The sequence below is a fragment of the Parasteatoda tepidariorum genome, chromosome 8 (assembly GCF_982258835.1).
Source record: "Parasteatoda tepidariorum strain Cologne lab strain chromosome 8, Ptep-v5.0, whole genome shotgun sequence".
Classification (NCBI taxonomy): domain Eukaryota; kingdom Metazoa; phylum Arthropoda; class Arachnida; order Araneae; family Theridiidae; genus Parasteatoda; species Parasteatoda tepidariorum.
In genome coordinates, this window is record NC_141762.1 from 42300920 (window position 1) to 42313428 (window position 12509).

The 12509-nt window shown below is 27.3% G+C and overlaps 1 protein-coding gene across 2 annotated transcripts; it reads left to right on the forward strand.

The window, feature by feature from the left end:
* Positions 1-124: 124 nt before the first annotated feature.
* LOC107456843 (AH receptor-interacting protein) lies at positions 125-12266 on the forward strand. Of its 2 annotated transcripts, none has more exons than XM_016074810.5 (6): positions 125-401; positions 1509-1697; positions 4965-5133; positions 8828-9014; positions 9835-9977; positions 10957-12266. In XM_016074810.5, the coding sequence occupies exons 1-6, from the start codon at positions 312-314 to the stop codon at positions 11154-11156; spliced, it is 978 nt and encodes a 325-aa protein (XP_015930296.1). In that variant the 5' UTR covers positions 125-311; the 3' UTR covers positions 11157-12266. The 2 variants fall into 2 exon arrangements, with proteins under 2 accessions (XP_015930296.1, XP_042900291.1); XM_043044357.3 differs by having other exon boundaries at positions 151-401; positions 9835-9986.
* Positions 12267-12509: the final 243 nt, after the last annotated feature.

Consider the following 12509-nt stretch of genomic DNA (forward strand, 5'->3'; position numbering starts at 1 on the left):
ATCTTTTACTTGATAATAAAAAGATAAAACTAAATATTTATAGGCATTAATTTTTTTAACGGAAAAAATTAGATTTTTTTCTTTTCTTAAAAAATTTATCCAATAAATATAATTTCAATTAATTAATGAAGTTGGCAACAATTATGTTGAAAAGTAAACAAAAGGCGAACATTTTGTTTAGCAAATTTTGACATATTACCGATGTGATATAAATATCTGGAACAAAACTAACTTGAATTTTTCTTCTTTTTAAATTATTACATTAAATACTCTAGATTTAGTTTTTTTTCGTTGAAGCAGAAATATTCGAAATGGATCAATCACCATTTACAGATGGCCTGACGAAAAAAATTCTTTATGCTGGAAAGTGTGATGTTCCAGATTTTAAAGATGGTTCTAAGGTATGTGATATTTTGAATTTTTTTATTATCCTTTTGATAAAGTTAAATAATTATTCCATTTTTAATTTGTATGTTTCAATCTGTGATATTCAATATTGAGATATTCATCTCAAACTTGGATTCTTGCCTCGGAAAGAAAGATCTTAAGAAGTATTTATCGAAGTATCCGGGGGGTATTTCCATATCGTGATTTTTCTTCCTATTTTTTCCCTTTTTAATTTAATTAAAGAAAAAATTCCACCTGTTTCAAAGAAATTTCAACTTTTTCAAACCGCTAAAATTGCAGTCACGCAATTGAAGGAAGGATTTCTGTATCGTGATCTTTCGCGACAACTACAATCTCTAAGGTGCCAAATAGATTTTAAACTTAAAATTTGAAGAAAAAACAAAACATGAAGATGTTTGCCCTGAAGTGGCTGCGAGTTATACCTTTTGAGTTAGCCCCTTACTATGATGGGATTTTTTAATTTCTTGCCGGCCGTGCTCAGATTCGGCGATTATTCTGCCACAGATCATGATACATAAATCTCCCCCAAATTAAAATCACACATCGCAGTTTGTATTTGCAAGATTTAAAGTACATTTATACATAATTTTAAATTGCACAGCTAGATTCATAGGATCTAAAAATCTCATTTTATTATTTGCATTCACTTAATAATTAAAATTAATCAAAATTATCTGTATTCACTATAGATTTTAAGTTATACATTACGGTTCATATTCGTATGATTTAAAAATCTCATATCATCATTTGTGTTCATGCGATTTTAAAATCACACATCAAGATTCATACAATTTGAAAAAATATTAGAAAAATATTCGAAAATATTTGAAATTGAAAAAATATTTCATATTCATATAATTTGAAAAAAAAATGTACATTAATATTCTTATATTTCCAGGGCGTATGCTTTTTACATACTGTTTTCTCTTGCTTAAATATCTGAAATTTTTTTAATTAATTAAAAAGTTTTTTGTTAATGTCTTTGTTTGTTTATATCTTTGTTGTTTATGTATTTTCACCTTTTTTACCAAACCCTGACTAAATAAAAAAAATTTACCATCTCCAAAAAATTATTATTTATTGTTTGACTTTTTTTATAGGTTATTTTTCACTTTCAAACCCAGACTATTGATAAAGATGGTGAATTGAAAGATATTATTGATGATAGCAAAAAAATTAATCGACCAATGGAAATAATCTTAGGAAAACAATTTAAAATGCCTATATGGGAAGAGTGCTTGAAATCTATGAGAACAGAAGAAGTTGCTGAATTCAGAGTAGAAAAGAATGTATGGTAGCTATTTTGGTACATTGTTTTGTCTTCCCAATGTTAATTATAAAATTTTACCTAAATATTAATCAAGAATTTTCTGATATATAACACTTGCAAATATTATCATTAAGCAGTGATTTCACTGGACTTTGGAAATTACAGGTCTTTAGGACTTCAGAATTTCTTGGTCCCTGGAATTCTGATTTTAAGAAATTCAATAATTTTTATAAACATGTTTTTCTTTTGTAATTTCTTTAAATATTAAAACAGTATGTTATCTGTATTTAAGGAAATGCCCAGGTTCGCAACATATAGTAATACAGTACAGAACCCGTTATCCGGAAATCAGAAAACCAAAAAACCGGAACGAAATTCTATACATTTTCCCGCTATTTTTTTAAAAAAAAAAATTTCCTCATAATATTTTAGGTCTTTTCTTTCTTTTTTGAAAGATGTTTACCTTACCATCATTTTGGAAATAATCATTAGTGTATTACTCCATCGGTTTTTCTTCTTTTTAAGATTATTTCCAAAAAAAAAAATTTTTTTTAGTTGGGTTTAACAATAAAAAAAACGGCTTTTTGTAGCGATTCAGAAAACCGGAAAAATCAGTTATCCGGAATAGCGATGGTCCCGATCGTTCCGGATAATCGGTTCCCTACTGTACAAATCAGATAGAATATTGTGAGCTATTTTAAATAATCACTTGATAAAAACTCCTAAAAGAATATATTCATTATATCAAATGCTAGCTTGCTCATTTAGATGGATTGTTATTAATAAAAAGTTCTTAAAACAGACTTTGAATGTATCTTTAAACAGGGATGTAATCGCTGTATGATAATAAATAAGAGTTATTCTTTGCAAAAAAAAAAAATTATTATTTTGAATAAAATACTCTTTTTTATTCTCATCAATGTAAAAAATATTTAAATTATTATACATATTTTTTTTTTTTTTTAAAATCCTGAAACTTAATTATTACATTTATTTACCCTTTTTCAAAAATATGATTTCTTTTTATAAATAATTGCAGATTGTAGACTTTAAGTTTTCTTGATTATGTTAGCAGGGATCTGTCCAGGCCGAATTTACTACCGCTTAGCGGTACCTTCACAAATTCAATTTTAGGTGAAACTGTAGTTTCACAAATTCAACTTTAGGAAAAACGGTAGTTTCACAAAATACTTTTTCGTAAAATTTTATTTTTTTATCCCTTAAGAAACGATAAATCTATATTTTTACCATGTTTTTGTATTGATTTTGTAATATAATTTTTAATTTTTCACAAATTATGTCTAAATTTTCACAAAATAGGTACCTTTCAGAAAAACCTAGACAGACCCCTGGTTATAGCTTTGGAGTAGTGTGGATTTTGCTTACTATATACAAAAAGCTGTAGTATTTTAAGCTGTAGTATATAAAAAGCCTCTACTGCCGGGTTAATAGAAATAGAAGATTGAAGTCTCATGCAAATATAAACATCAGGAATGAGTTTTTCTATTTTTTGACTAAGGTCCACTTTTTTTCAAACTTTAAAAAGAAGAAAAATTCCTCCTCTCAATTAAAGGTCCTTTTTTTTAATTTCTGAAAAAAAGATTCTTATTTAACTCCTTTTTTTATCTATGCAAACACAATTTAAAATTACATCCACATGATTTAAAATCTCCCATGAGGATTTTTATTCACCCGTTCCAAAATTTCACATTATAATTTGCATTCACGCAACATACACATTGTGATTTGCAGGGGTCTGTCCAGGCCGAATTTACTACCGTTTAGCGGTACCTTCACAAATTCAATTTTAGGTAAAACGATAGTTTCACAAATTTAGCCTCAGGAAAAAAGGTAGTTTCACAAAATACTTTTTCTTAAAATTTTATTTTTGCATCCCTTAAGAAACGATAAATCTATATTTTCACCATGTTTTTGTATTGATTTTTTAATATAATTTTTAATTTTTCACAAATTATGTCAAAATTTTCACAAAATAGGTACCTTTCAGAAAAACCTAGACAGACCCCTGATTTGTATTCATGGGTTTATAAATTACTTCAGGATTCATATTCGTGTAATTTAAAATCACGCATTGTGATCTGTATTTATGGAGTTTTAAATTACACATCATGATTCATATTCACGTGATTTAGAAATCTCCTACAGAAATTCATTTTCGCAATTTAAAGCCATGCATCAAGATTTTAAATATATTACACATCAATATTTTTTATTAAAGCAATATTTATTATTAAATATTCAATCAATATATGCTTGTTATATGTACTTTTTCATGCTTAAATTTCAGGTAGTTTTTACAATTATCAATTTTTTTATTCGTTTTGCTACCTATGCAAACACAATTTAAAATTGCATGCACATGATTTGAAATCTCTCATCGTGATTCTTATTCACCTGATTCAAAATTACACATTGTCATCTGTATTCATGAGATTTTAAACGACACTTCACGATTCATATTCAAGTGATTTAAAAATCTTATGTGGGACTCATGTTTACACGATTTAAAAAAATAAAGCATCAATTATTTTTTATTAAAACATTGGTAATAATATTCTATAGATATATGATTCGAACTCTGTTCCCTATAAGGTAAACCAGGTTCGAATCACTGCGATGACTGGTTGATACGAATTCGGCACTCAGCTCGCACGAACCACAGTGCTGACGTAAAATATCCTTAGTAGTAGACGGATCATGGATTTGAGTTCCCTTACCGCCAGATTAACCGTGGGAGGTTCTGCTGGTTTCTCTCTCTGTTTATCGCAAATGTGAGTTAGTTCTATCAAAAACTCTTCCTCAAAGGCAAAATTTCTACCAATACATGATCTTGGGTTCCCTTGTCTTCTGGGTTGGGTTCAAAATTACAAGGTTATAGAGTTGAACATTTGTAGCTCTAATTTGGGTCAGCTGTTCAATGACGGTTATAGAATATTTTTTTTTTTTATCTATGAGTTTTATAAACTCATTGATTCGATTATTTTTCTTAATATTGGTAATTGCCTAAAAGTAAAGTTAGGAATTGCGGTAGCAACCAATTTAGTCCAGTGGGATTATAGTTCCACAATTTTGTGATCAACGGCGTGATTTTTGGTAGTGTGGTCAGCATTGCACATAGGTCTCAATATACTTGTTAAAAGCATGTAAAAAATACTTGTGATTTTTATTATTATTTCAAATAGGATTAGTAATTAAATAATAATATACATATTATCATCAATATTTCTTACCATTTTTGTCAAAAATTTGCGTTCATTTATTTTAGCTTGTGGATGCATATCCTTTAGTGTCAAAGAGCTTTCGAGAATTTGCAGGTATATCGCAGAATACGAAGAAAGGTCATTGTTGTGGAATGATGGCTTATGCTGAAGGTGTAGGACACAGTGATTTAGATAATCTCATTAGACTTCCTTCAGATTTGGCTTTTACTTTAGGTAAACATATGCTGTTAATTTTTTTAACTATGATGTTTATTTTATATAATTGTACTGTTTATTATAAACACAGTGAAACCTTCCTTTGACCGACAAACCCTTGAGACTTAGATAATTGCCCATTCAAAATGTTATGCTAATTGAGGAATATTATGCTGTAAACTGCTTTGACTATATTAATATGATAGATAAATGAAGACATAAGTTGATAGGAGTTATATTTTATTTAAATTTAATGAAATCATTATTAAAAATTTTTTTTTATAAAATTAAAATATATGTATGAAATACATATCACACATACTATTTTTTGCATTAATTCATCAGGGGGAAAAAAATCTTGTCCATGTTTGTTTTCTTTTGACCTTTTAACTCCAATTTGATAATTTTTTGAGAGATAAAAATGTTTTAGTTTATTAATACAAATCTAGCATCACATAGTGATTTTTATTTAAACTTAACTGAAAAACTTTCTCACAGAAGTTTAACGAAGAAGCAGCAAAATGAGAATCATATTTACCATTTAATCTAAATTTCATGTTAGTGACACAAGGATTAAAATATCAATCAAACACTCATAATTGAAGCATTGTTTAGAAGTTACTATGGAATGGTTCCAAATTCAATTCATAATATGAAATACTATCCTAAAGTTGGATTCATATTACAAAGACTGTGACAATACCTACTTGTAAGGCGTCTGGCTCTGTTAAGCTCTTGAAAAAAATAGTTGCTGCAGCGCACAATGTAATAAAAAATTCAATATGAGGCAGTCAATAGTCATGAAAAAATGTTAGTTTCGCAGTTTTAGTCTTCTCATCCATATGGAAATTTGCCTCCCTTCTTACTCTATTATTTTGTTTATATCTGAATGTAAAATTTGCATTTCTGAAAAACTACAAAACCAATTAATAAAAATGTCAATCTTGAAATGATTTATAAGACTGTTTTAAAAGCAAGCAATTTATTTTGATGCTAATTTAAAATATTGTATTATAAAATTTGATTAGTTTTTTTTAAAATTATTATTCCAAATGATTTTAAGCTTGTCTAAGCTGTTGACTGTATTATCTATTTTATCATTTTATGTGATGTGCTTTACAAAATTAAAAAAAAAAACAAAAAAACAATAGAGGAATTATTATTGGTAAATTAAATTTTGTATTCCTTTTATTTGTTAAATTATTTGAATTTGCAGTTTATTTGTTTTATAAAGTCGTATAATTTACATTCAACATTCATTTTATTGTCTTGTTATCCAGGGATGTGATTCTTCCGCGGATTTCCGCTTTTTTTTCCCCAGATTTTTTCTGCTAATTTCCGGGAAAATTTTTTTTGGAACAAGTTAAAATATTTTATGAAGAATTTAATTTTCCACGGAGCGAAAGTATTGAAGTCCTCATTCCTCCCTCTGAAGCTTCTCTAACAATCATTTCCTTGGAAAAAACCGGTTTGCCTTTATACAGGGATGATATTTTTTTGCTTTTGCCTTCGAATTTCAACCTTTTTTTATCAAAAATTCCGATTCTCTGAAAGTTTAGTTTTTTTTTATAAATATTCCGCTTTTTTTTTTTTTTTTTTTGAGAATTCAGACGTTGAAATAAAATAATAATATTTATTTACGATTTTCAAAGGTGAACAGAAAATTCAAACTACGTCCTAGCTGCTAACCCTTCCGTATTTTTACTTATTTTAACTATTTTCTCTGCTTTTACGCACAGAATATAAGATTTTTCGTATTTTTATTCGCCCGCGTGACAGCTCGTATTTTCGCAATTCAAACAGTTGACCCTGTTGTCTAGCGTGAAAGCAAACGATAGGAAAAAAAAAATAGAGGTGGATTTGCGGTGAAAATATTTGTTTGCTTATTCAATTAATCTTGTAAATGTTTATTTATTATGTCTAAACAAAAACAATACAAACAAGCCTTTTAGAAATCCCAAGTCTAGAATCTGCAAATATCTTGATTCTTATCCACGCAATTTTAATATCAATCGCATTTACCTGATTTAAAAGTTGTGCATTGCGAATCTTATTCACGCAACTTAAATATCGTACATTGCGATTCTTATTTACGAGATTTAAAAATCCAATATCGCGATTTGTATTTACGTGCTTTTAAAACCCTGTGTAGCGATTCGTATTCACGCCAGCTTAAAATCCAATGTCGTGATTCATTTGCGCGGTTGTAATATCAAACACTGATTTTCGTATTTATACGTGCTTTAAAAATTAGACATTGTGATTTGTATTCGCGCGATTTAAAAATATGCATCGTGATTCCTATTTACGTGATCTAAAAATTACGCTTCATGATTTGTATTTTCGCATTTTTTAAAATTAGATATAGAGTTTCATATTCATGTGATTTAAAAGCCTCATATCAAGATTCATATTCTTTCAATTTAAAATCATGCATGTGATTCATATTCATACAATTTTAAAATGAATCATCGGAATTTATAATCACATGGCTTACAAGTTTAAAAGTCACACCTTTTTTGTCAAATTTTTGTGTGTGTGTTATATATATTCATGGATTTCCTCTTTTTTACTTTCTGACTACTCTCATCCATGTGTTATCAAACATTTGCATATAATTGGTTCTTTTTCAAAACCATATATTTTGCTTTTTTTTAAACTTAAATAATGTAATACACTAAAAATGATAAAATATAGTATTTTTTTATCAGTGTTTTATTTAATTTTACCTTTTCTTTAATTTTGTGTGGGCACCATTTTATAATCATACTTAAAAATATTCACGTCTAAAAATTAAATGTGTTATTCTAAAATATTTGTGACCTATGTTTACCTAACAATCTTTCGTAGCATTGAGTTTGTGTCACATATTACTGTTAAAAGCTTGAGTTTCAATTCTAATCTCTTTAAAACTTAAAGCTCAAGTTTAAAGTAATGTTTAATTCATTATATCACAAAATTATTTTTGTAAATAAGAATATGTTTAAATAATATTTTTGTTTTGTTTATAAATTTGTATTGCTCTTATTTTTAAATTATTCATTTTAATGTTATAAGTTTTCTCTTTTTTTTTGTTGAAAAAATTAGACTTTCAACTCAAATTTCCAGAAAACATTAACACTGAAATAAGACTGACTCTTGTAAAATACAAGTTATATGTTGCAAAATTTTAAAATTAATTTTAAACTATATGTTATTGGGTCATACTAGGTGCCCAACAACTACTGGTACCTGGCTAGATATTTATCACCTGGGCCTTTAAAACTATATCTTTAATATATTTGTTTCATAGAAAATTATAAATTTTTTTTGTTTTCTTTTTTATAATACCAGGAACCCGCTAGGTAATAAATTGAAATTTCATTGGGTTGCCAATACCAGTTGGGATACTGATAAAACATTTTTGAGCTACCCACAGCAAACTGAGAATAATATTCCATTTTCTCTAGGTAGCTGAACTCAACAAAATTTTTTGACCTGGTACATCTCTAATCTTTTACAATGTTAAAATTTTAGTTACTTTTTTATAAACTGTAGATATGCAACCAGATCACTGCTACAAATTACAGAAAAAAAAGAGAGAACTTTTTGATATGGTAAGACTAAACAAATAGAAATTTGACTTACGTATTCATAAGTTTATTTACAGGAATAGTTAGTTACAATTAAAATTATTGCAGTTGCATATTTAAAGAATGTTAATTATCTTCAGAACTTTTAAAGGTGGAACTCCCTGGTGAATATGAGAAAGAATCCTGGTCAATGGAGCCTGAAGAAAAACTTAAATCTATTCCTGAATTGAAAAACATTGGTAATGAGCTTTATAAAAATAATCAGTATGAAGAAGCTGGCAAGAAGTATGCAGAAGCATTAGGCAGGTTGGAGCAACTTTTGCTCAGGTATTTTCATTCTTTTTATTACCCTGGTTTTTATTTTGTACCTATCTAATAATGTATAAATTTGAGAAGGCAAGCTTCTTTTGGCTTTTATGTAAACTTGCTCTAGAAGAGACTGATTATTCCCTGTCTAGGTCTAATGTTTATTGCTCGGTAAACAACCTCTCCGATCACAGAAAGATCCATCCCCCCACTTTCAAGAAACACCCTTTCTTTGCCAACTCATGGAAAAACTGCATAGTTTTGTAATAAGTTTGTATTTATCAGCAAAGAGTTCATTGTAAATTATTAGGGTAACTTGATTACCATTTTTTCTTGCTTCTTATTTAAATAACAGCAATTATTCACACTCCTTCAACTAATCAGTTTGAAAAACTGGTGTGAAAACTTGTTAGCCAACAACTTTGCATGAATAGACACTTGCAGTTTTCAGTTAAATTACAGTGACACATTAGTTGCCTGGTACATTACCTGTCTTACAGAATAACTTAGCTAATCTCTATGTGAGGCCCAATTACATAGCTTGACTTGTCACATTTATATGTTCTTTGTTTCTATCAGTGTTGATTGCTCTTTTAAACACAATTTATAAAATCTTAAAGGTGGCTTGATTGTTTATTTAAGTTGCATTATCAATTATTTGTAAAAATTATAGAACTTATTGTCATTAGTAGATAAATTGCCATGTGTGGTTTATTATTTAAAATAAATAAAATAGTTTACTTCTGAAGTGAATTAAATTTTTTATTTTTCACTTACTTAATAAAAATCAAAATGTGTATAAATAAGCTGTCAAAAATAATAAATTGTTTTTATTTTTTAGAGAAAAACCTGGTGATGAAGAATGGGTTGCTCTAGATAATTTGAAGATACCCATTCTTTTAAATTATGCACAGTGTAAACTTCATCAAAAAGATTATTATCCTGTCATAGAATATACGACACAAGTTTTAGATAAAGATAAAAGTAAGTGGGGTAATACGAGTTTTTAAGTTATAATTTATCAACTTAGTGCCTTTAATAAAATAAAAAATGCAATTTTTCTTCTTTCAGATTAATTGTAAGATCTGTATTTAAAATGTTTAATTTTCTTGATCTAAATAAAGACCTTTTTGATCACATCAATATCTTAAAATATTGATGGCATAATCAGTAACTCCAGGGATTTGCCTTGTTAGATGAATATTAATTTCAACACGGTCTTTTTTCTCTCCCCCTCCACATCAGATTAATATTATAATACTGTTTGATTTTTTACTCTGAGTTGGCAATGCAGTTTAAATTTGGAGCAGAAGAGGCAATTTTGGCTTTTGTGTCATTAAACTCCACATATCGTTTGCTTCGTCTCTTTTCATGCTGGTATATAAAAGTAATTTGTATAATTGTTATAGTTATTCATATTATAAAAATTTCTGTTAAATTAATAATTTAGCTGATATTTAAGGTTGCTACGAAAATGCTGTTAATTGTATTTTGAATTGTCGCAAGTCTTAAACAGTTGATTACCAATTGGTTAAACTTTGTCAAAGAGTATGAAATGTACCATTCATAGAAAACTTGTATGTTACTCTTACAGTCTTCTTCTACTTCAATTACGGCAGTCTTTCCTTTAAGATCACTGAGATACAAAACTACATTTTCTAGATAGTTTTATGCAAAAATGTATAGTATTTTTGCCAATATAAAAACCTCATGATATAATAATATTTGCCTTGGTTGGACGACTGGAATTAGTCTATCGATCATCCACTGTATGTGGTTTTGAAATTAAATGTCTCATTCATTGGGAAAGTTTTTTGAATAAATACTGAGGACTTCATTTTTGTTAGCCTGCTTTGTAAATAACTGCTAAAATTGAATAAGTTTTTGTATATTCTTAATACTGATTTTGTTTCATTTTCAGAATTACTTATTTATTTTCACATAATTTTTTTTATTTCAATAGGTAACGTGAAGGCATTATATAGGAGGGCTAAAGCTTATGTTGGTACTTGGGATCTGGAACCCGCACAAGAGGACTTTTCTAAAGTATCTGAGTTGGATCCATCTTTTGAAAAAATTGTACAAAAAGAGTTAAAAAATATTAAAGCATTGCAAAAACAAAAAGATGATGAAATGAAATCAAAACTTCTAGGAAAAGTATAAATTTTATTTCATTGACTGCATATTCTATTGTTGATGGTGATCTGTCAGTTTCCCACTATTTGTTCGTGTCAATTTAGAAATATTTTCATTTGATCACCTAATTTATTTTAAACTGGATTCGACTTCATTATATAAGTTGTTATTTAGGAATAAATATTTTTGTACAAGTCTTAAAAGAGTATACCATACATGGTGATTGTCGAGATTCGTAAAAAAATATTTATTGTTATAGACTTTATAGTTTAAATTTAAATTAAATTTACTGTCAAGTTTTAGTTTATGTGTGCATCTATTTAAATTATGTAGTTCAATATTTGTACTAGTCAAATACAAAAAAATATATATATATGTAGATCAATTTATTTATTTAGACATCTTGTTTCTTTCTGAAATTGCATTTAATTTATTGGGTGTTTACAAAGTAAAATCATTTTATACTCAGTTTTTTAGTTATTTAACTTTTTATTTACATTCATGTGATTTTATAATGAGACTGATAGGTTAATGATTTTCAACTGTATTTTGGACAAACTTAATTTAGAAGCATCGTAAAAACTAGCCCTGTGTATTTTTTTCTACTTAACTAATATGCTAAATCAAAAAGTTTTTTAAACTTTACTCTTTTTATTTTTATAATTTTAGTGCTGCTATTCTAAAAAGAGAATTACGTAAAAATTTTTAAATAAGCATAAAAAGTCTTCTTTTAAAATAAATTTAAATTATTGAGATGAAATTCATGTTTATTATGAATTTTGCAATGAAAAATTTGATGTTTTAAGCTTTTTTTTATTTAAAATTTCAATAACATTCCATTGATATAAAATGGTTGTTTTAATTGTAGATTTTTTAAAATTTTGTTTATTACAATTTAGAGTTTTTATCTATTTTCAAATGCATTGAAAAATATGTATGATTTGTAACTGTTGCAGTAACAATTTGCCTAATTTTAAATGAGAAATTTTGTCACTTTTATTTTGTTTAAGAAAGTTTAAAGCTATGGTCATAAACAAATATATTCATCTAAATTTTATAAACTAAGTCATATTTTTTAAAAAATTTTGTCAAAAATAATTTCTGGAAGAGGTTGGAAATAAATTCGATATATCTGCATTTCATGTGTTATTTATTACATACATTACAGTTGAAAACAAAACTTTTTTATACTCTTTTGCCACAAAAAAAAAAAACCTAATATTGCATGCACCAATTTTTTTTAGTAATTTAACCTCTAATAATAAGAGGTTTATGTGGAAAAAGTGATAATAATGGTGACTGTTTATACCATTTTAATATTTCTTAATGCTACTACAACTTTAGCTTTAAAAAGTACTGTTCCTTGATTTAAAATCCAAA

Bases quoted from the DNA above. Each gene is read 5' to 3' on its own strand.
- LOC107456843 (XM_043044357.3), top strand. From the start codon at position 312: ATGGATCAATCACCATTTACAGATGGCCTGACGAAAAAAATTCTTTAT. The intron at 5,134-8,827 runs GTAAACATATGC...AATTATCTTCAG, and splicing joins AGATTTGGCTTTTACTTTAG to AACTTTTAAAGGTGGAACTC. The intron at 9,015-9,834 runs GTATTTTCATTC...TTTATTTTTTAG, and splicing joins TTGGAGCAACTTTTGCTCAG to AGAAAAACCTGGTGATGAAG.